General features: G+C 34.7%; 1 protein-coding gene and 1 long non-coding RNA gene across 19 annotated transcripts in view; one reads left to right on the plus strand and one right to left on the minus strand.

Annotated features, from left to right (window-relative positions):
* The window catches only part of LOC140504873 (NACHT, LRR and PYD domains-containing protein 3-like), a 396,422-nt gene that overhangs the window by 47,186 nt on the left and 325,623 nt on the right, over positions 1-23,613 (minus strand). For all 3 annotated transcript variants that reach the window (XM_072610239.1, XM_072610238.1, XM_072610240.1), the window contains 5 exons: positions 22,674-22,829; positions 15,842-16,000; positions 14,291-14,431; positions 7,461-7,619; positions 5,910-6,050 (listed from right to left, as the gene is read on the minus strand). In XM_072610239.1, coding sequence (XP_072466340.1) covers positions 5,910-6,050; positions 7,461-7,619; positions 14,291-14,431; positions 15,842-16,000; positions 22,674-22,829 — 756 coding nt within the window. The remainder of the gene's footprint in view (positions 1-5,909; positions 6,051-7,460; positions 7,620-14,290; positions 14,432-15,841; positions 16,001-22,673; positions 22,830-23,613) is intronic.
* The window catches only part of LOC140504878 (uncharacterized), a 42,943-nt gene that overhangs the window by 18,265 nt on the left and 1,065 nt on the right, over positions 1-23,613 (plus strand). For 5 of the 16 annotated variants that reach the window (XR_011967265.1, XR_011967260.1, XR_011967271.1 and 2 more), the window contains 10 exons: positions 3,025-3,107; positions 5,030-6,433; positions 6,800-6,987; positions 7,496-7,599; positions 11,406-11,488; positions 13,411-14,814; positions 15,181-15,368; positions 15,877-15,980; positions 19,787-19,869; positions 21,792-23,198. This is a non-coding gene — a long non-coding RNA (uncharacterized lncRNA). The remainder of the gene's footprint in view (positions 1-3,024; positions 3,108-5,029; positions 6,434-6,799; positions 6,988-7,495; positions 7,600-11,405; positions 11,489-13,410; positions 14,815-15,180; positions 15,369-15,876; positions 15,981-19,786; positions 19,870-21,791; positions 23,199-23,613) is intronic. The other 11 variants (XR_011967264.1, XR_011967262.1, XR_011967269.1 and 8 more) reach the window with 11 other exon arrangements.

Here is a 23,613-nt window from a genome sequence, read left to right on the forward strand (position 1 = left end):
CCATCACAACTCCTCCAAAGGCACTTTGATGTACCTGTCTTTCACAGGCCCTATAATATTTGTCGTTTTCCTCTTATGCCATGTTTGCCAGTCTGATGAGTGCAAGGTAGAACCTTAAAATTGCTTTCATTTTCATTTTTCTAATTATTTGTGGTTTGCAGAATTTTTACACTCATTTGTTATTTTTACTTTCACTCATTTCAAACATTTTTTTCATGATTGTTCTTACCTCCTTCCTTTGAAAAATTTCTTGATCATATATTTTACCATTTATTTATTAGGGAAGGGCTTTTAGTCACATACATTTGAAACAGTTCCATATATATTATGAGCATGAGCACTTTATCAGAGACACTTAATACAAATATTTTTCACAGTTATCTCTTTGCCTTTGAAATTTTTTGCTAAATTAGATTTGAGTAAAAACTGTTTTTCCTCTGTTAATTATTTTATTTGTTTTCAGTTTTCTACAATCACTTCCACATCTTAGATTCTTCCCCTCCCTCCCCCACTTTCTACCCGTTCTCCCCTCTCCCATCCCAAGATGGCATGCAATCTTATATATGTTCTACACATACATTGTTATTAAATACAGTTTCAACTTAATCATGTTGCATAGAAGGATTAAAATGAATGGGAGAAACATAAAGAGTAATCCAAGAAACTTATGAAAAGAAAGTCAACCAAAAGGAAATACATCATCAAAAATTTAATGAAGAAAATAATGCCTTGAAAACTAAAAGGGATCAAGGGGAAGCTAATGATGTTATAAGAAACCAAAAACATAATAAAACAAAATCAGAAGAATAAAAAATAGAAGAGAATGTGATACATCTCATCACAAAAACAACTGATTTGGAGAACAGATAGAGGAGAAATAATATGAGAATAGTCTGACCACCTGAAAGATATATTAAAAAAAATCTTGATACCATTGATACACTTTTACAAGAAATTATTAAGGAAAATTTCCCTTAAGTTCCAGAACAAGAAGGTAAAACAAAAATAGAGGGAAAAAATTCACCTATTACCACCTAAAAGATCCCTGGAGAAAAACTTACAGGAATACAGTAGCCAAGTTTCAAAGTCTCTAGGTTAAGAAAAAAATATTATAAGCAACAAGAAAAAAATTTAAAAATCATGGAACTACAATCAGAATTGCACAATAAATAGAAGCTACTGTGTTGAAGAATACTATACTTTGTAGGGTAAGAATAATTGGGATTACATCCAAGGGTAACTTACCCAACAGTTAAGTAAAATCCTAAATGGAAAAAAAAATATTGATATTGAACAAATTGAGATCTTTTCAGGTATGTGACAAAAAAATCAGTACTTCATCAAACATTCAACATATGAGATCCAAGAGAAATATATGGTAAACATAACAACCAATTATAAGGGACTCAATAAAGTCAAACTACTTCTTATATGTCAAAATGTTAGTAGTACTCATGATTTTCATCATTATTTGCATAGTTTGAAAGAAAGACTTGGGCTGAGATGGGTATGATGGGGTGATTCTAAAACAATAAAAGTGCATAGAGAGAGATTAAAAAGGAGCAATTCTCTCATACAAATCAGGCATCAAAGGAATAACTGATAAAGAAGAAGCAAGTGAGGGAAGAAGGCTGGTAGTGCTGAAACCTTACTCTTATTGGAAATGGTTTAAATTGGAAACCACATATACATCTAGAAGGGCATAAAGTCTTCTAAATTTAGAAAGCAACAATAGGGGAAGGGAATAAGATAAGGGAAGGATTTTCAGAAGAGTGTATAGATTAAGAATTAGGAGGGGGTATAATGAAGAATCTTTTAGAAAGACTAAGGCAGAGGGTGGGGGCAGAGAATAAGGAAGGGACTCTTAGGAGGGTAGATTAGGGAACTGGAGCACAAGCTACAGGTAGAAATGAATTAGCAGAGTGAAGAGGGATAGGGGAAATAGGATGAGAAGAACACTGGGAAAAAAATTAGGATAGAGAGAAATACACCACAAATTAATTACAATTGAATGTGAATGGCATGAATATACAAATAAAATGGAACCAGCAGAATGAATTAAAAATCTGAATTCAACAATATGTTGCTTTCAGGAAACACAATAAAAAAAGTAAGGAACACACGGAGATAAAATAAAAGTCTAGAGCAGAATGTAATATGTAAAAAAAGTGGGGATTGTAATCATGATCTCACACAAAATTAAAGCTAAAATAGTTTCGATTAAAAGACAATAGGATGACTACATGATGTATCAACAATATTATTCAATATTGTTTTAGATCATTTCAAATGTTTACACTGTGTAAAATACCTGATATTATACCTACCACAACAGACCTAGGAACTACATGAAGAAAAATGTAAATCATTCATCATACAAATGGAGACATATTTCAATAATTGCAGAAATATTGATTATTTATGAGTGCATAAAGCCAATATCATTTTTAAATGGCAATTTTACCTGGTCAGTTTATTTATTTAATGCTATCACAATTAAATTACTAAGAATTATTTTACTGAGTTGAAAAGAGAAAAAGAAAACAGTTCAAATATGCCAGAGCCACAATTGGAATCACACAAGTCTTAGCAATGGTGCCACTAAAAGTCTTGGAACACTATATGTTGAAGAGCAAATAAACTGGAACAGTAGCCAGAAAGGTTTCTCATACCCTGCAAAGTTAAGCAAAATCCTAAATGAAAAAAAAAGACATTCAATGAATTGCCAGACTTTCAGGATTTTGTTGTAAAAAAAAAATAAAACAAAACCTGAAATTAATGGAAAATTTGACATACACGATCCAAGAGAAATATAAGGTATACCTCAAAGAGTAACGAAAAGGGACACAATAAGGACAGGTTATTCACTCTTTATATGAGGAGGTGTAAGATATATGTATAATACTTTTAGGAGTAATTGCCTATTTTGAAAGAAAGGTTGGTGTAAATCTGAGTATGAGGCAATTCTAAAACATGGAACTGTTGAAGAAAAAGTAAAAAGAATCATTATCTTATATAAATTAGGTGCAAGAGGAGGAACTGCCACAGAGGAATTAGATGGAGGAGGAAGCCTGGTATTCAGGAACCCTATTCACATCATATTTGAGGTAAAGAGAGGACAATTTATACATTTGGAATTGAATAAAAGTCTTTTAAATTTATAAACAAATAAGAGCATGTGGGAATAGGATAAAGGAGGGTACAGAAGGGCTTCTAGATTAGCAGAAATGCAATAAAGTGGGAATAACATATATTTGGAAGGCTATAAAAGTCTTCATTCAGATAGAATTAAAAAGATAAGATGAAGGGGTGGGGGAAGAGGATATGGGAGGGATCTTTGGGGGGGCTAAATTAAGTAATAGGAGGGCAAGGTAGTCAGTAGAAGTAAAGTAGAAGAGGCAGGAGGAATAGAAAAGAAGAGATATGCACAAATAGAAAGTAAAGTTCAGGAGTAAAATGTATTAGGGGAAGAAAACCAGGGCTATTAACCACGACTTCAGACAAAGATAAAGCTAAAATAGATTGACTCAAAAGAGAAAAACAGGAAAACTATACTATAGGTTAGCCACATTCAATAATTTTACACTATTTAACATAACTAGAGTATAAGGTTGGAATATTGCTGTGGTGTAGGAAATGATTAGTTGCATTTTAAGAAGGGTAGAAAGAGTTGGACTTATGAAGATGTTATCCACACTCAGAGAAACAGAGGACAATTAAATATAGTGCAATCATGCATAGATGCATACGAATGTATATTTCTACATATGAGTATGGTTATAAATATTTAAGTTTATGTATGTATATACAAGTGTACGTATGTATGTATATATATATGTATTAAGTGCTTCTGTGTGGTTTTACATGTATATATATATATATATAATATATATGCATAAACATATGCAAATATATCATCACTTAATTGTACCTTTTGGGGTAGTAAGGGAGAACAAAGTCAAAAGTGTACAGGAGAGACCAAAAGAAAACTTAGAAGGAAGCAAAGAAAAGATGGACAGCTCTGAACAAAATGTGTCGTATTTATTATATGGGCTTTCTTAAAATGGAAATCTATTGCTGTATATTTTGAATCCTCTCTTATGTACTATTGTACATGGCAATGCTTATTTTTCTTTTCTTATGTGGTATTTAAGTTTATAATATTTTCTTTTTCTTATTGTGCATTTAAGTTTTGCATAAGTTTAAAATAAATTAATTTTTAAAAGATATGTACCTATGTGCATATGTATATAAACATGCATGCATACATACATTGTTGAAATGCAGAAGTCCCTAAGAGAGAGGGAAGGAGAAAGGAAGAGAAAAAAATAAATACACAGCAGAGAAAAAAATAAAACTTAGAAGGAAACACAGAAAACCTGGGTTACTTTGAAAATAATGTCTAGGATCTATTACATAGGTTTTCATGAAATGAAAATTGATTGCATCCTCTCATGTTCTACTGTGTACATGGAAATGTGCTTTTGTTCTTTTCTCATTTTGAATTTAAGTTTAAAATGAATTTAAATTTAATTTTTATTTAAAATTGTCAATGAATTTTAAACATTTTTTAAAAAACAAAAGAATAGGAAGAATTCAGAGAAATGTGGGGAGGCTTCTCTGAAGTGATATAGAATTCAAAACTCAGAGTCAAGATACTGTGCACACATTGTTATAATAGTGTGACCAATAACAGCACTGAAAAGGCAGTTAAGATCACAGTAATTATAAAGAAAAATATGAATGATTGAGAACTAATGATAAAACACATTTCTTCCTTAGTAGGAAGACTATGGAAGCAGAATGACATATATACACACAGCCAGATATGGTGCTGGCCATTTGGTTTTACTTAATGCTCATCTCAGTTTCAAGGGAGGGTTCAGCTGATGCGAGGAAGTTAAAGGGAAACAATTATGACACAAACAAACGGAAGCAGTGAAACCTACAAATGAGAGGACATTGACAACAGGACTATCCCCTCCCTCTTCTTTACCACCAATGGATCTTTGCTTCATTTACTAAGCAGACTGATAAGACAGCATGTCCAGAAAAGCATGACAGGAATTCAAGAGGATGGGAAACAAATACAGCTTGGGGAAAAGAATCAATAACTTGAAGTAACTGAAGGTCAGTGACATGGAGGAGATCTGAAATGTTCTCTAGTCCTTTGAAAAGGACATAATGGTCTGTATGTTTAAGAGAGCCAGAACTTAGTTCTATATCAAGACAAATTTTCTGCCTCTGCAGTGTTCAAGCATAAAATGAGCTGCCTTATAAGCTAATGGCTTCCCTATCACAGGGCCTCTAATGGGGAGGCAGAAGAACATATGTCAGGGATGTTGTTAGAGGATTCCTGGTCAGGGATGTGATGGAATGGATGAATTTTGAGGTCTATGTCAACTTGGTGATTTTGTAATAGCTTTGAGAAGCAAACATTTCCAGCCTGTGCAATCAGCGAATAAAGCAGGTCACACCTTAATGAATTGATTCACTGAGTACAGCAGAGTCTTTCCTCATCAAAACTTTGTTCTGTCTCTCCTCCAACTGTGCTCATCCTCCTCACTTTAGAACTCAGCCCATAACAAAGAAGCAAAACCCCAAGAAATTTAAAAAAAGACACAGGGGCAGGGTTTGAGAAAGTAAAGAATTTACCACGTGACAGTGCTGGAACTAAGTGATGCATCAACCAGGTCTTTCAGAGATAACATGAGAAAACCCTGATCAAACCACTTTCTGGTTAATTTCTCAGAAAAAACAATAACTATAGCAATGAAAATCGATGAGATCTGGATTCCTAAAACTCCTAAAAAAGGAGTTTCCAATCTCCCTCCGAAACTTGTGCTCCTCCTTCCCCCATTGACCATGAAACCTAAGATACTCACCCAAAAGAAATCTCAGGAACTCACCTGAGCGTCTGTAGTTTACAATTCTGTTGTGCTAAGACACTACACAGAAGCTCCATGACACGCTGAAAGCAAGTAACATCGAAGAAGTTTTTCTCGTTCTCAGGCAAGAAAGAATCAAGCCATTTCTTCAAACAGGATATTCTGAAGGACACAGAAAACTAGAGAGGATATGGTCAATTACATTCTCCAGGATTCATTTACTCCTGATTTGTCAGAGGGAAAGCGCTCAATCCCACAGCTCCTTTAGAATCATCATATTAATAAATCATCCTTTCCCCCTCAGCTCCCCATATATCCCTACATCTGTAACAGGGATGGGGATGGGGACAGAGAGAGGGACTGGATTTATGGTTACACTAATATTGACAAATTCCTGGTGAAGAAACCCCCCAAATAACAAAATAATGTGTGAAGCAGCTTATTGATAAATGTAGACATAACATGGAAGAACAGAAAATCTGTCACAGAACAAGAATGCTACAAATGTCTCAGTACTGAAAAGGGGGAGAAGGTGTGTGCTTCAAGTAAGATGCCAGGATGCTTTACTTGCATTCCAAACAAAATTGTACAATGTATTAGTAAACGACATCCATAAATCAACTGTGTTAATTATAGGATTTCTTGAAAAGACAACAGTTTGTGTGAAAAGATCTGGAGTGTGTGTGTGTGTGTGTGTGTGTGTGTGTGTGTGTGTGTGTGTGTAAAATGAACTCAATCTAAACCAACACTGTGACATAGAAAGCAAAAAATAAAATTATAAGAGAGAGGTAGTATCTACAATGGTGGAGGGGACATTCCTTCTCTATTTTATCCTGGTTCACTCACTCTCTGTTCTAGTCAAAGCAGATTACTAACTCTTCCCTGACCTTGCCATCTCTGCCTTTTCACAGGTTGAAGCCAGTGCCATGATGCCTCAACACCTCCCCCACTTCTACCAACTCTTCCACTGAGACCACAGCAATTGTTAGAATGGAGATGACAGCTCTGCTTCTGCTCTTCTGGGGGACAATGTCCCTAATCCACCAGAGGGCTATGGAGACAGTGGGCTGAGCAGGCACTGATGTTTCAGACTGTAATGGTGAGAAGCTGGGCTGAAGGAGTATGAAGGAGACCCTTCTCCACCAAAAGGCACCCTTACAATAGCCTTTATTCACTGAAATAGTGGTTCTTTTCCCCTATTATTGCCTATCAGAGCAACTCATCCTTCTCATACTAGAACTAAGCTCCTCTAGGACAAGAAACATAGGGAAAAGACAACATAACATTTTATCAATTCATGGGGATAGATCAAGGGAAGGTCAGAGAAGTTTCAATGGGATATCAGAGGGAAGTGGATACTCCCCTGAATAAACTGGTCCCAAAAGCCTGGTGAAGAGAAGGGTCTATTGTGCAAAATTTCCAAGAGGAATAAATGTGGATAAAGCCTCCCCTGATCTGAGACAGGCAGCCTGCAGTCAACCTCCCTAAATCAGTGTGGTTCTTCCTGCTTACTTCGAGCTGATGGCCCTAATGCTTAGGAGGCTCTCAAGAGAGGAGAGTTATATGACTCACTCTAGTGTCTCCAGCTGACAGTTCTCTTTTTCCAGGGTCTCACATGGCAGTTTCATCCCATCATCATACAAGATAATATCACTCAAGTGCATGCTTTTCAAACTGGGAGCAGAGAAGAGATACTGAAAACATGAACAAGGTACCTTGAACTCCTCCAACCTGTAGGAGACATAGAAACATAGGTTAAATGAATTATTTCATTGTCCAGGATTTCTTTCTTTCTTCTCTTTCTGGAAAGGAGGTCACATTACACCACTGTAGTACTGTGCCAGGTTGGGCATACTCATGGAATTTTTTTATTTTGAAAAAATTTCCACTTGTAGCCCTTGTTTTGACAATACTTTCATTTCTACGTATGTTTCCTCATCTGCTACTCCTAAAGCCATTCCTTATAACAAAGAAGAAAAGGGGGAAAAAAATTTAGAAAAACCAGGCAACATATGAGGTAACTGATACTGTATGGATTACACATCCACAGTGCTGCCGCTTCCACAAAGAAGAGAGGAAGGTGTATTCTTATATCTTTTGGGGGGGCAGTAATTGATCATTATAATACCTCAAGATTAAGTTTTCATTTTTCTTCTATTCCCATTTACATTGTTGAAGTCAAAGTGTAAGTTGTATAAGTCCTTCCCAATAACCTCTGAAACTGTCCAGCTCACCAATTTTTTATGCCACAAGAGAATTCCATTAGAATTTGTTTAGTAATTTCTGAAGTGAAGGACACTTTCATTTCCAATTTTTAGCTACTAAAAAAAAGAGCTGCTATAAATATTTTTGGATATATAGATCCCTTTCCTTTTTATAGGATTTTTTTGTTTTTGGAGTATAATTCCAGTAGAAGTATAGATGGGTCAAAGACTATACACATTTAAGGGTCCTTCTGGGCATATTTCAGATTGTTTTCCAGAAGGACAAAACCCATCACAACTCCTCCAAAGGCACTTTGATGTACCTGTCTTTCACAGGCCCTATAATATTTGTCGTTTTCCTCTTATGCCATGTTTGCCAGTCTGATGAGTGCAAGGTAGAACCTTAAAATTGCTTTCATTTTCATTTTTCTAATTATTTGTGGTTTGCAGAATTTTTACACTCATTTGTTATTTTTACTTTCACTCATTTCAAACATTTTTTTCATGATTGTTCTTACCTCCTTCCTTTGAAAAATTTCTTGATCATATATTTTACCATTTATTTATTAGGGAAGGGCTTTTAGTCACATACATTTGAAACAGTTCCATATATATTATGAGCATGAGCACTTTATCAGAGACACTTAATACAAATATTTTTCACAGTTATCTCTTTGCCTTTGAAATTTTTTGCTAAATTAGATTTGAGTAAAAACTGTTTTTCCTCTGTTAATTATTTTATTTGTTTTCAGTTTTCTACAATCACTTCCACATCTTAGATTCTTCCCCTCCCTCCCCCACTTTCTACCCGTTCTCCCCTCTCCCATCCCAAGATGGCATGCAATCTTATATATGTTCTACACATACATTGTTATTAAATACAGTTTCAACTTAATCATGTTGCATAGAAGGATTAAAATGAATGGGAGAAACATAAAGAGTAATCCAAGAAACTTATGAAAAGAAAGTCAACCAAAAGGAAATACATCATCAAAAATTTAATGAAGAAAATAATGCCTTGAAAACTAAAAGGGATCAAGGGGAAGCTAATGATGTTATAAGAAACCAAAAACATAATAAAACAAAATCAGAAGAATAAAAAATAGAAGAGAATGTGATACATCTCATCACAAAAACAACTGATTTGGAGAACAGATAGAGGAGAAATAATATGAGAATAGTCTGACCACCTGAAAGATATATTAAAAAAAATCTTGATACCATTGATACACTTTTACAAGAAATTATTAAGGAAAATTTCCCTTAAGTTCCAGAACAAGAAGGTAAAACAAAAATAGAGGGAAAAAATTCACCTATTACCACCTAAAAGATCCCTGGAGAAAAACTTACAGGAATACAGTAGCCAAGTTTCAAAGTCTCTAGGTTAAGAAAAAAATATTATAAGCAACAAGAAAAAAATTTAAAAATCATGGAACTACAATCAGAATTGCACAATAAATAGAAGCTACTGTGTTGAAGAATACTATACTTTGTAGGGTAAGAATAATTGGGATTACATCCAAGGGTAACTTACCCAACAGTTAAGTAAAATCCTAAATGGAAAAAAAAATATTGATATTGAACAAATTGAGATCTTTTCAGGTATGTGACAAAAAAATCAGTACTTCATCAAACATTCAACATATGAGATCCAAGAGAAATATATGGTAAACATAACAACCAATTATAAGGGACTCAATAAAGTCAAACTACTTCTTATATGTCAAAATGTTAGTAGTACTCATGATTTTCATCATTATTTGCATAGTTTGAAAGAAAGACTTGGGCTGAGATGGGTATGATGGGGTGATTCTAAAACAATAAAAGTGCATAGAGAGAGATTAAAAAGGAGCAATTCTCTCATACAAATCAGGCATCAAAGGAATAACTGATAAAGAAGAAGCAAGTGAGGGAAGAAGGCTGGTAGTGCTGAAACCTTACTCTTATTGGAAATGGTTTAAATTGGAAACCACATATACATCTAGAAGGGCATAAAGTCTTCTAAATTTAGAAAGCAACAATAGGGGAAGGGAATAAGATAAGGGAAGGATTTTCAGAAGAGTGTATAGATTAAGAATTAGGAGGGGGTATAATGAAGAATCTTTTAGAAAGACTAAGGCAGAGGGTGGGGGCAGAGAATAAGGAAGGGACTCTTAGGAGGGTAGATTAGGGAACTGGAGCACAAGCTACAGGTAGAAATGAATTAGCAGAGTGAAGAGGGATAGGGGAAATAGGATGAGAAGAACACTGGGAAAAAAATTAGGATAGAGAGAAATACACCACAAATTAATTACAATTGAATGTGAATGGCATGAATATACAAATAAAATGGAACCAGCAGAATGAATTAAAAATCTGAATTCAACAATATGTTGCTTTCAGGAAACACAATAAAAAAAGTAAGGAACACACGGAGATAAAATAAAAGTCTAGAGCAGAATGTAATATGTAAAAAAAGTGGGGATTGTAATCATGATCTCACACAAAATTAAAGCTAAAATAGTTTCGATTAAAAGACAATAGGATGACTACATGATGTATCAACAATATTATTCAATATTGTTTTAGATCATTTCAAATGTTTACACTGTGTAAAATACCTGATATTATACCTACCACAACAGACCTAGGAACTACATGAAGAAAAATGTAAATCATTCATCATACAAATGGAGACATATTTCAATAATTGCAGAAATATTGATTATTTATGAGTGCATAAAGCCAATATCATTTTTAAATGGCAATTTTACCTGGTCAGTTTATTTATTTAATGCTATCACAATTAAATTACTAAGAATTATTTTACTGAGTTGAAAAGAGAAAAAGAAAACAGTTCAAATATGCCAGAGCCACAATTGGAATCACACAAGTCTTAGCAATGGTGCCACTAAAAGTCTTGGAACACTATATGTTGAAGAGCAAATAAACTGGAACAGTAGCCAGAAAGGTTTCTCATACCCTGCAAAGTTAAGCAAAATCCTAAATGAAAAAAAAAGACATTCAATGAATTGCCAGACTTTCAGGATTTTGTTGTAAAAAAAAAATAAAACAAAACCTGAAATTAATGGAAAATTTGACATACACGATCCAAGAGAAATATAAGGTATACCTCAAAGAGTAACGAAAAGGGACACAATAAGGACAGGTTATTCACTCTTTATATGAGGAGGTGTAAGATATATGTATAATACTTTTAGGAGTAATTGCCTATTTTGAAAGAAAGGTTGGTGTAAATCTGAGTATGAGGCAATTCTAAAACATGGAACTGTTGAAGAAAAAGTAAAAAGAATCATTATCTTATATAAATTAGGTGCAAGAGGAGGAACTGCCACAGAGGAATTAGATGGAGGAGGAAGCCTGGTATTCAGGAACCCTATTCACATCATATTTGAGGTAAAGAGAGGACAATTTATACATTTGGAATTGAATAAAAGTCTTTTAAATTTATAAACAAATAAGAGCATGTGGGAATAGGATAAAGGAGGGTACAGAAGGGCTTCTAGATTAGCAGAAATGCAATAAAGTGGGAATAACATATATTTGGAAGGCTATAAAAGTCTTCATTCAGATAGAATTAAAAAGATAAGATGAAGGGGTGGGGGAAGAGGATATGGGAGGGATCTTTGGGGGGGCTAAATTAAGTAATAGGAGGGCAAGGTAGTCAGTAGAAGTAAAGTAGAAGAGGCAGGAGGAATAGAAAAGAAGAGATATGCACAAATAGAAAGTAAAGTTCAGGAGTAAAATGTATTAGGGGAAGAAAACCAGGGCTATTAACCACGACTTCAGACAAAGATAAAGCTAAAATAGATTGACTCAAAAGAGAAAAACAGGAAAACTATACTATAGGTTAGCCACATTCAATAATTTTACACTATTTAACATAACTAGAGTATAAGGTTGGAATATTGCTGTGGTGTAGGAAATGATTAGTTGCATTTTAAGAAGGGTAGAAAGAGTTGGACTTATGAAGATGTTATCCACACTCAGAGAAACAGAGGACAATTAAATATAGTGCAATCATGCATAGATGCATACGAATGTATATTTCTACATATGAGTATGGTTATAAATATTTAAGTTTATGTATGTATATACAAGTGTACGTATGTATGTATATATATATGTATTAAGTGCTTCTGTGTGGTTTTACATGTATATATATATATATATAATATATATGCATAAACATATGCAAATATATCATCACTTAATTGTACCTTTTGGGGTAGTAAGGGAGAACAAAGTCAAAAGTGTACAGGAGAGACCAAAAGAAAACTTAGAAGGAAGCAAAGAAAAGATGGACAGCTCTGAACAAAATGTGTCGTATTTATTATATGGGCTTTCTTAAAATGGAAATCTATTGCTGTATATTTTGAATCCTCTCTTATGTACTATTGTACATGGCAATGCTTATTTTTCTTTTCTTATGTGGTATTTAAGTTTATAATATTTTCTTTTTCTTATTGTGCATTTAAGTTTTGCATAAGTTTAAAATAAATTAATTTTTAAAAGATATGTACCTATGTGCATATGTATATAAACATGCATGCATACATACATTGTTGAAATGCAGAAGTCCCTAAGAGAGAGGGAAGGAGAAAGGAAGAGAAAAAAATAAATACACAGCAGAGAAAAAAATAAAACTTAGAAGGAAACACAGAAAACCTGGGTTACTTTGAAAATAATGTCTAGGATCTATTACATAGGTTTTCATGAAATGAAAATTGATTGCATCCTCTCATGTTCTACTGTGTACATGGAAATGTGCTTTTGTTCTTTTCTCATTTTGAATTTAAGTTTAAAATGAATTTAAATTTAATTTTTATTTAAAATTGTCAATGAATTTTAAACATTTTTTAAAAAACAAAAGAATAGGAAGAATTCAGAGAAATGTGGGGAGGCTTCTCTGAAGTGATATAGAATTCAAAACTCAGAGTCAAGATACTGTGCACACATTGTTATAATAGTGTGACCAATAACAGCACTGAAAAGGCAGTTAAGATCACAGTAATTATAAAGAAAAATATGAATGATTGAGAACTAATGATAAAACACATTTCTTCCTTAGTAGGAAGACTATGGAAGCAGAATGACATATATACACACAGCCAGATATGGTGCTGGCCATTTGGTTTTACTTAATGCTCATCTCAGTTTCAAGGGAGGGTTCAGCTGATGCGAGGAAGTTAAAGGGAAACAATTATGACACAAACAAACGGAAGCAGTGAAACCTACAAATGAGAGGACATTGACAACAGGACTATCCCCTCCCTCTTCTTTACCACCAATGGATCTTTGCTTCATTTACTAAGCAGACTGATAAGACAGCATGTCCAGAAAAGCATGACAGGAATTCAAGAGGATGGGAAACAAATACAGCTTGGGGAAAAGAATCAATAACTTGAAGTAACTGAAGGTCAGTGACATGGAGGAGATCTGAAATGTTCTCTAGTCCTTTGAAAAGGACATAATGGTCTGTATGTTTAAGAGAGCCAGAACTTAGTTCTATATCAAGACAAATTTTCTGCCTCTGCAGTGTTCAAGCATAAAATGAGCTGCCTTATAAGCTAATGGCTTCCCTATCACAGGGCCTCTAATGGGGAGGCAGAAGAACATATGTCAGGGATGTTGTTAGAGGATTCCTGGTCAGGGATGTGATGGAATGGATGAATTTTGAGGTCTATGTCAACTTGGTGATTTTGTAATAGCTTTGAGAAGCAAACATTTCCAGCCTGTGCAATCAGCGAATAAAGCAGGTCACACCTTAATGAATTGATTCACTGAGTACAGCAGAGTCTTTCCTCATCAAAACTTTGTTCTGTCTCTCCTCCAACTGTGCTCATCCTCCTCACTTTAGAACTCAGCCCATAACAAAGAAGCAAAACCCCAAGAAATTTAAAAAAAGACACAGGGGCAGGGTTTGAGAAAGTAAAGAATTTACCACGTGACAGTGCTGGAACTAAGTGATGCATCAACCAGGTCTTTCAGAGATAACATGAGAAAACCCTGATCAAACCACTTTCTGGTTAATTTCTCAGAAAAAACAATAACTATAGCAATGAAAATCGATGAGATCTGGATTCCTAAAACTCCTAAAAAAGGAGTTTCCAATCTCCCTCCGAAACTTGTGCTCCTCCTTCCCCCATTGACCATGAAACCTAAGATACTCACCCAAAAGAAATCTCAGGAACTCACCTGAGCGTCTGTAGTTTACAATTCTGTTGTGCTAAGACACTACACAGAAGCTCCATGACACGCTGAAAGCAAGTAACATCGAAGAAGTTTTTCTCGTTCTCAGGCAAGAAAGAATCAAGCCATTTCTTCAAACAGGATATTCTGAAGGACACAGAAAACTAGAGAGGATATGGTCAATTACATTCTCCAGGATTCATTTACTCCTGATTTGTCAGAGGGAAAGCGCTCAATCCCACAGCTCCTTTAGAATCATCATATTAATAAATCATCCTTTCCCCCTCAGCTCCCCATATATCCCTACATCTGTAACAGGGATGGGGATGGGGACAGAGAGAGGGACTGGATTTATGGTTACACTAATATTGACAAATTCCTGGTGAAGAAACCCCCCAAATAACAAAATAATGTGTGAAGCAGCTTATTGATAAATGTAGACATAACATGGAAGAACAGAAAATCTGTCACAGAACAAGAATGCTACAAATGTCTCAGTACTGAAAAGGGGGAGAAGGTGTGTGCTTCAAGTAAGATGCCAGGATGCTTTACTTGCATTCCAAACAAAATTGTACAATGTATTAGTAAACGACATCCATAAATCAACTGTGTTAATTATAGGATTTCTTGAAAAGACAACAGTTTGTGTGAAAAGATCTGGAGTGTGTGTGTGTGTGTGTGTGTGTGTGTGTGTGTGTGTGTGTGTGTAAAATGAACTCAATCTAAACCAACACTGTGACATAGAAAGCAAAAAATAAAATTATAAGAGAGAGGTAGTATCTACAATGGTGGAGGGGACATTCCTTCTCTATTTTATCCTGGTTCACTCACTCTCTGTTCTAGTCAAAGCAGATTACTAACTCTTCCCTGACCTTGCCATCTCTGCCTTTTCACAGGTTGAAGCCAGTGCCATGATGCCTCAACACCTCCCCCACTTCTACCAACTCTTCCACTGAGACCACAGCAATTGTTAGAATGGAGATGACAGCTCTGCTTCTGCTCTTCTGGGGGACAATGTCCCTAATCCACCAGAGGGCTATGGAGACAGTGGGCTGAGCAGGCACTGATGTTTCAGACTGTAATGGTGAGAAGCTGGGCTGAAGGAGTATGAAGGAGACCCTTCTCCACCAAAAGGCACCCTTACAATAGCCTTTATTCACTGAAATAGTGGTTCTTTTCCCCTATTATTGCCTATCAGAGCAACTCATCCTTCTCATACTAGAACTAAGCTCCTCTAGGACAAGAAACATAGGGAAAAGACAACATAACATTTTATCAATTCATGGGGATAGATCAAGGGAAGGTCAGAGAAGTTTCAATGGGATATCAGAGGGAAGTGGATACTCCCCTGAATAAACTGGTCCCAAAAGCCTGGTGAAGAGAAGGGTCTATTGTGCAAAATTTCCAAGAGGAATAAATGTGGATAAAGCCTCCCCTGATCTGAGACAGGCAGCCTGCAGTCAACCTCCCTAAATCAGTGTGGTTCTTCCTGCTTACTTCGAGCTGATGGCCCTAATGCTTAGGAGGCTCTCAAGAGAGGAGAGTTATATGACTCACTCTAGTGTCTCCAGCTGACAGTTCTCTTTTTCCAGGGTCTCACATGGCAGTTTCATCCCATCATCATACAAGATAATATCACTCAAGTGCATGCTTTTCAAACTGGGAGCAGAGAAGAGATACTGAAAACATGAACAAGGTACCTTGAACTCCTCCAACCTGTAGGAGACATAGAAACATAGGTTAAATGAATTATTTCATTGTCCAGGATTTCTTTCTTTCTTCTCTTTCTGGAAAGGAGGTCACATTACACCACTGTAGTACTGTGCCAGGTTGGGCATACTCATGGAATTTTTTTATTTTGAAAAAATTTCCACTTGTAGCCCTTGTTTTGACAATACTTTCATTTCTACGTATGTTTCCTCATCTGCTACTCCTAAAGCCATTCCTTATAACAAAGAAGAAAAGGGGGAAAAAAATTTAGAAAAACCAGGCAACATATGAGGTAACTGATACTGTATGGATTACACATCCACAGTGCTGCCGCTTCCACAAAGAAGAGAGGAAGGTGTATTCTTATATCTTTTGGGGGGGCAGTAATTGATCATTATAATACCTCAAGATTAAGTTTTCATTTTTCTTCTATTCCCATTTACATTGTTGAAGTCAAAGTGTAAGTTGTATAAGTCCTTCCCAATAACCTCTGAAACTGTCCAGCTCACCAATTTTTTATGCCACAAGAGAATTCCATTAGAATTTGTTTAGTAATTTCTGAAGTGAAGGACACTTTCATTTCCAATTTTTAGCTACTAAAAAAAAGAGCTGCTATAAATATTTTTGGATATATAGATCCCTTTCCTTTTTATAGGATTTTTTTGTTTTTGGAGTATAATTCCAGTAGAAGTATAGATGGGTCAAAGACTATACACATTTAAGGGTCCTTCTGGGCATATTTCAGATTGTTTTCCAGAAGGACAAAACCCATCACAACTCCTCCAAAGGCACTTTGATGTACCTGTCTTTCACAGGCCCTATAATATTTGTCGTTTTCCTCTTATGCCATGTTTGCCAGTCTGATGAGTGCAAGGTAGAACCTTAAAATTGCTTTCATTTTCATTTTTCTAATTATTTGTGGTTTGCAGAATTTTTACACTCATTTGTTATTTTTACTTTCACTCATTTCAAACATTTTTTTCATGATTGTTCTTACCTCCTTCCTTTGAAAAATTTCTTGATCATATATTTTACCATTTATTTATTAGGGAAGGGCTTTTAGTCACATACATTTGAAACAGTTCCATATATATTATGAGCATGAGCACTTTATCAGAGACACTTAATACAAATATTTTTCACAGTTATCTCTTTGCCTTTGAAATTTTTTGCTAAATTAGATTTGAGTAAAAACTGTTTTTCCTCTGTTAATTATTTTATTTGTTTTCAGTTTTCTACAATCACTTCCACATCTTAGATTCTTCCCCTCCCTCCCCCACTTTCTACCCGTTCTCCCCTCTCCCATCCCAAGATGGCATGCAATCTTATATATGTTCTACACATACATTGTTATTAAATACAGTTTCAACTTAATCATGTTGCATAGAAGGATTAAAATGAATGGGAGAAACATAAAGAGTAATCCAAGAAACTTATGAAAAGAAAGTCAACCAAAAGGAAATACATCATCAAAAATTTAATGAAGAAAATAATGCCTTGAAAACTAAAAGGGATCAAGGGGAAGCTAATGATGTTATAAGAAACCAAAAACATAATAAAACAAAATCAGAAGAATAAAAAATAGAAGAGAATGTGATACATCTCATCACAAAAACAACTGATTTGGAGAACAGATAGAGGAGAAATAATATGAGAATAGTCTGACCACCTGAAAGATATATTAAAAAAAATCTTGATACCATTGATACACTTTTACAAGAAATTATTAAGGAAAATTTCCCTTAAGTTCCAGAACAAGAAGGTAAAACAAAAATAGAGGGAAAAAATTCACCTATTACCACCTAAAAGATCCCTGGAGAAAAACTTACAGGAATACAGTAGCCAAGTTTCAAAGTCTCTAGGTTAAGAAAAAAATATTATAAGCAACAAGAAAAAAATTTAAAAATCATGGAACTACAATCAGAATTGCACAATAAATAGAAGCTACTGTGTTGAAGAATACTATACTTTGTAGGGTAAGAATAATTGGGATTACATCCAAGGGTAACTTACCCAACAGTTAAGTAAAATCCTAAATGGAAAAAAAAATATTGATATTGAACAAATTGAGATCTTTTCAGGTATGTGACAAAAAAATCAGTACTTCATCAAACATTCAACATATGAGATCCAAGAGAAATATATGGTAAACATAACAACCAATTATAAGGGACTCAATAAAGTCAAACTACTTCTTATATGTCAAAATGTTAGTAGTACTCATGATTTTCATCATTATTTGCATAGTTTGAAAGAAAGACTTGGGCTGAGATGGGTATGATGGGGTGATTCTAAAACAATAAAAGTGCATAGAGAGAGATTAAAAAGGAGCAATTCTCTCATACAAATCAGGCATCAAAGGAATAACTGATAAAGAAGAAGCAAGTGAGGGAAGAAGGCTGGTAGTGCTGAAACCTTACTCTTATTGGAAATGGTTTAAATTGGAAACCACATATACATCTAGAAGGGCATAAAGTCTTCTAAATTTAGAAAGCAACAATAGGGGAAGGGAATAAGATAAGGGAAGGATTTTCAGAAGAGTGTATAGATTAAGAATTAGGAGGGGGTATAATGAAGAATCTTTTAGAAAGACTAAGGCAGAGGGTGGGGGCAGAGAATAAGGAAGGGACTCTTAGGAGGGTAGATTAGGGAACTGGAGCACAAGCTACAGGTAGAAATGAATTAGCAGAGTGAAGAGGGATAGGGGAAATAGGATGAGAAGAACACTGGGAAAAAAATTAGGATAGAGAGAAATACACCACAAATTAATTACAATTGAATGTGAATGGCATGAATATACAAATAAAATGGAACCAGCAGAATGAATTAAAAATCTGAATTCAACAATATGTTGCTTTCAGGAAACACAATAAAAAAAGTAAGGAACACACGGAGATAAAATAAAAGTCTAGAGCAGAATGTAATATGTAAAAAAAGTGGGGATTGTAATCATGATCTCACACAAAATTAAAGCTAAAATAGTTTCGATTAAAAGACAATAGGATGACTACATGATGTATCAACAATATTATTCAATATTGTTTTAGATCATTTCAAATGTTTACACTGTGTAAAATACCTGATATTATACCTACCACAACAGACCTAGGAACTACATGAAGAAAAATGTAAATCATTCATCATACAAATGGAGACATATTTCAATAATTGCAGAAATATTGATTATTTATGAGTGCATAAAGCCAATATCATTTTTAAATGGCAATTTTACCTGGTCAGTTTATTTATTTAATGCTATCACAATTAAATTACTAAGAATTATTTTACTGAGTTGAAAAGAGAAAAAGAAAACAGTTCAAATATGCCAGAGCCACAATTGGAATCACACAAGTCTTAGCAATGGTGCCACTAAAAGTCTTGGAACACTATATGTTGAAGAGCAAATAAACTGGAACAGTAGCCAGAAAGGTTTCTCATACCCTGCAAAGTTAAGCAAAATCCTAAATGAAAAAAAAAGACATTCAATGAATTGCCAGACTTTCAGGATTTTGTTGTAAAAAAAAAATAAAACAAAACCTGAAATTAATGGAAAATTTGACATACACGATCCAAGAGAAATATAAGGTATACCTCAAAGAGTAACGAAAAGGGACACAATAAGGACAGGTTATTCACTCTTTATATGAGGAGGTGTAAGATATATGTATAATACTTTTAGGAGTAATTGCCTATTTTGAAAGAAAGGTTGGTGTAAATCTGAGTATGAGGCAATTCTAAAACATGGAACTGTTGAAGAAAAAGTAAAAAGAATCATTATCTTATATAAATTAGGTGCAAGAGGAGGAACTGCCACAGAGGAATTAGATGGAGGAGGAAGCCTGGTATTCAGGAACCCTATTCACATCATATTTGAGGTAAAGAGAGGACAATTTATACATTTGGAATTGAATAAAAGTCTTTTAAATTTATAAACAAATAAGAGCATGTGGGAATAGGATAAAGGAGGGTACAGAAGGGCTTCTAGATTAGCAGAAATGCAATAAAGTGGGAATAACATATATTTGGAAGGCTATAAAAGTCTTCATTCAGATAGAATTAAAAAGATAAGATGAAGGGGTGGGGGAAGAGGATATGGGAGGGATCTTTGGGGGGGCTAAATTAAGTAATAGGAGGGCAAGGTAGTCAGTAGAAGTAAAGTAGAAGAGGCAGGAGGAATAGAAAAGAAGAGATATGCACAAATAGAAAGTAAAGTTCAGGAGTAAAATGTATTAGGGGAAGAAAACCAGGGCTATTAACCACGACTTCAGACAAAGATAAAGCTAAAATAGATTGACTCAAAAGAGAAAAACAGGAAAACTATACTATAGGTTAGCCACATTCAATAATTTTACACTATTTAACATAACTAGAGTATAAGGTTGGAATATTGCTGTGGTGTAGGAAATGATTAGTTGCATTTTAAGAAGGGTAGAAAGAGTTGGACTTATGAAGATGTTATCCACACTCAGAGAAACAGAGGACAATTAAATATAGTGCAATCATGCATAGATGCATACGAATGTATATTTCTACATATGAGTATGGTTATAAATATTTAAGTTTATGTATGTATATACAAGTGTACGTATGTATGTATATATATATGTATTAAGTGCTTCTGTGTGGTTTTACATGTATATATATATATATATAATATATATGCATAAACATATGCAAATATATCATCACTTAATTGTACCTTTTGGGGTAGTAAGGGAGAACAAAGTCAAAAGTGTACAGGAGAGACCAAAAGAAAACTTAGAAGGAAGCAAAGAAAAGATGGACAGCTCTGAACAAAATGTGTCGTATTTATTATATGGGCTTTCTTAAAATGGAAATCTATTGCTGTATATTTTGAATCCTCTCTTATGTACTATTGTACATGGCAATGCTTATTTTTCTTTTCTTATGTGGTATTTAAGTTTATAATATTTTCTTTTTCTTATTGTGCATTTAAGTTTTGCATAAGTTTAAAATAAATTAATTTTTAAAAGATATGTACCTATGTGCATATGTATATAAACATGCATGCATACATACATTGTTGAAATGCAGAAGTCCCTAAGAGAGAGGGAAGGAGAAAGGAAGAGAAAAAAATAAATACACAGCAGAGAAAAAAATAAAACTTAGAAGGAAACACAGAAAACCTGGGTTACTTTGAAAATAATGTCTAGGATCTATTACATAGGTTTTCATGAAATGAAAATTGATTGCATCCTCTCATGTTCTACTGTGTACATGGAAATGTGCTTTTGTTCTTTTCTCATTTTGAATTTAAGTTTAAAATGAATTTAAATTTAATTTTTATTTAAAATTGTCAATGAATTTTAAACATTTTTTAAAAAACAAAAGAATAGGAAGAATTCAGAGAAATGTGGGGAGGCTTCTCTGAAGTGATATAGAATTCAAAACTCAGAGTCAAGATACTGTGCACACATTGTTATAATAGTGTGACCAATAACAGCACTGAAAAGGCAGTTAAGATCACAGTAATTATAAAGAAAAATATGAATGATTGAGAACTAATGATAAAACACATTTCTTCCTTAGTAGGAAGACTATGGAAGCAGAATGACATATATACACACAGCCAGATATGGTGCTGGCCATTTGGTTTTACTTAATGCTCATCTCAGTTTCAAGGGAGGGTTCAGCTGATGCGAGGAAGTTAAAGGGAAACAATTATGACACAAACAAACGGAAGCAGTGAAACCTACAAATGAGAGGACATTGACAACAGGACTATCCCCTCCCTCTTCTTTACCACCAATGGATCTTTGCTTCATTTACTAAGCAGACTGATAAGACAGCATGTCCAGAAAAGCATGACAGGAATTCAAGAGGATGGGAAACAAATACAGCTTGGGGAAAAGAATCAATAACTTGAAGTAACTGAAGGTCAGTGACATGGAGGAGATCTGAAATGTTCTCTAGTCCTTTGAAAAGGACATAATGGTCTGTATGTTTAAGAGAGCCAGAACTTAGTTCTATATCAAGACAAATTTTCTGCCTCTGCAGTGTTCAAGCATAAAATGAGCTGCCTTATAAGCTAATGGCTTCCCTATCACAGGGCCTCTAATGGGGAGGCAGAAGAACATATGTCAGGGATGTTGTTAGAGGATTCCTGGTCAGGGATGTGATGGAATGGATGAATTTTGAGGTCTATGTCAACTTGGTGATTTTGTAATAGCTTTGAGAAGCAAACATTTCCAGCCTGTGCAATCAGCGAATAAAGCAGGTCACACCTTAATGAATTGATTCACTGAGTACAGCAGAGTCTTTCCTCATCAAAACTTTGTTCTGTCTCTCCTCCAACTGTGCTCATCCTCCTCACTTTAGAACTCAGCCCATAACAAAGAAGCAAAACCCCAAGAAATTTAAAAAAAGACACAGGGGCAGGGTTTGAGAAAGTAAAGAATTTACCACGTGACAGTGCTGGAACTAAGTGATGCATCAACCAGGTCTTTCAGAGATAACATGAGAAAACCCTGATCAAACCACTTTCTGGTTAATTTCTCAGAAAAAACAATAACTATAGCAATGAAAATCGATGAGATCTGGATTCCTAAAACTCCTAAAAAAGGAGTTTCCAATCTCCCTCCGAAACTTGTGCTCCTCCTTCCCCCATTGACCATGAAACCTAAGATACTCACCCAAAAGAAATCTCATAGGAACTCACCTGAGCACCTGTAGTTTACAATTCTGTTGTGCTAAGACACTACACAGAAGCTCCATTACATGCTGCAAGCAAGTACCCATAAGTAACAAGTTGTTCTGGTTCTCAGGCAAGGAACAATCCATATCATAAACACGAAAATGGTTGAAACAAGATATTCTGAAGGACACAGAAAACCAGAGAGTATATGGTCAATTACATTCTCCAGGATTCATTTGCTCCTGATTTGTCAGAGGGAAAGATCTCAATCCCACAGCTCTTTTGAATCATCATATTAATAAATCATCCTTTCCCCCTCAGCTCCCCACATAACCCTACATCTGTAAAAAGGATGGGGATGGGAACAGAGAGAGGGGTTGGATTTATGGTTACACTAATATTGACAAATTCCTGGTGAAGAAACCCCCAAAATAACAAAATAATGTGTGAAGCAGCTTATTGATAAATGTAGACATAACATGGAACAACAGTAAAACTGTCACAGAACAAGAATGCTACAAATGTCTCAGTACTGAAAAGGGGGAGAAGGTGTGTGCTTCAAGAAAGATGCCAGGATGCTTTACTTGCATTGCAAACAAAATTGTAGAATGTATTATTAAATGATATCCATAAATCAACTGTGTTAATTATAGGATTTATTGAAAAGACAACAGTTTGTGTGAAAAGATCTGGAGTGTGTGTGTGTGTGTGTGTGTGTGTGTGTGTGTGTGTGTGTAAAATGAACTCAATCTAAACCAACACGGTGACATAGAAAGCAAAAAATGAAATTATAAGAGAGAGGTAGTATCTACAATGGTGGAGGGGACATTCCTTCTCTATTTTATCCTGGTTCACTCACTCTCTGTTCTAGTCAAAGCAGATTACTACTTTCACACTCAGAGAGAGAAATATGGAAGTCACTCACATAATGTAGCAGATCATGTTTGTGTATGTGTATGTGTTT

The sequence above is a fragment of the Notamacropus eugenii genome, chromosome 5 (assembly GCF_028372415.1).
Source record: "Notamacropus eugenii isolate mMacEug1 chromosome 5, mMacEug1.pri_v2, whole genome shotgun sequence".
NCBI lineage: Eukaryota > Metazoa > Chordata > Mammalia > Diprotodontia > Macropodidae > Notamacropus > Notamacropus eugenii.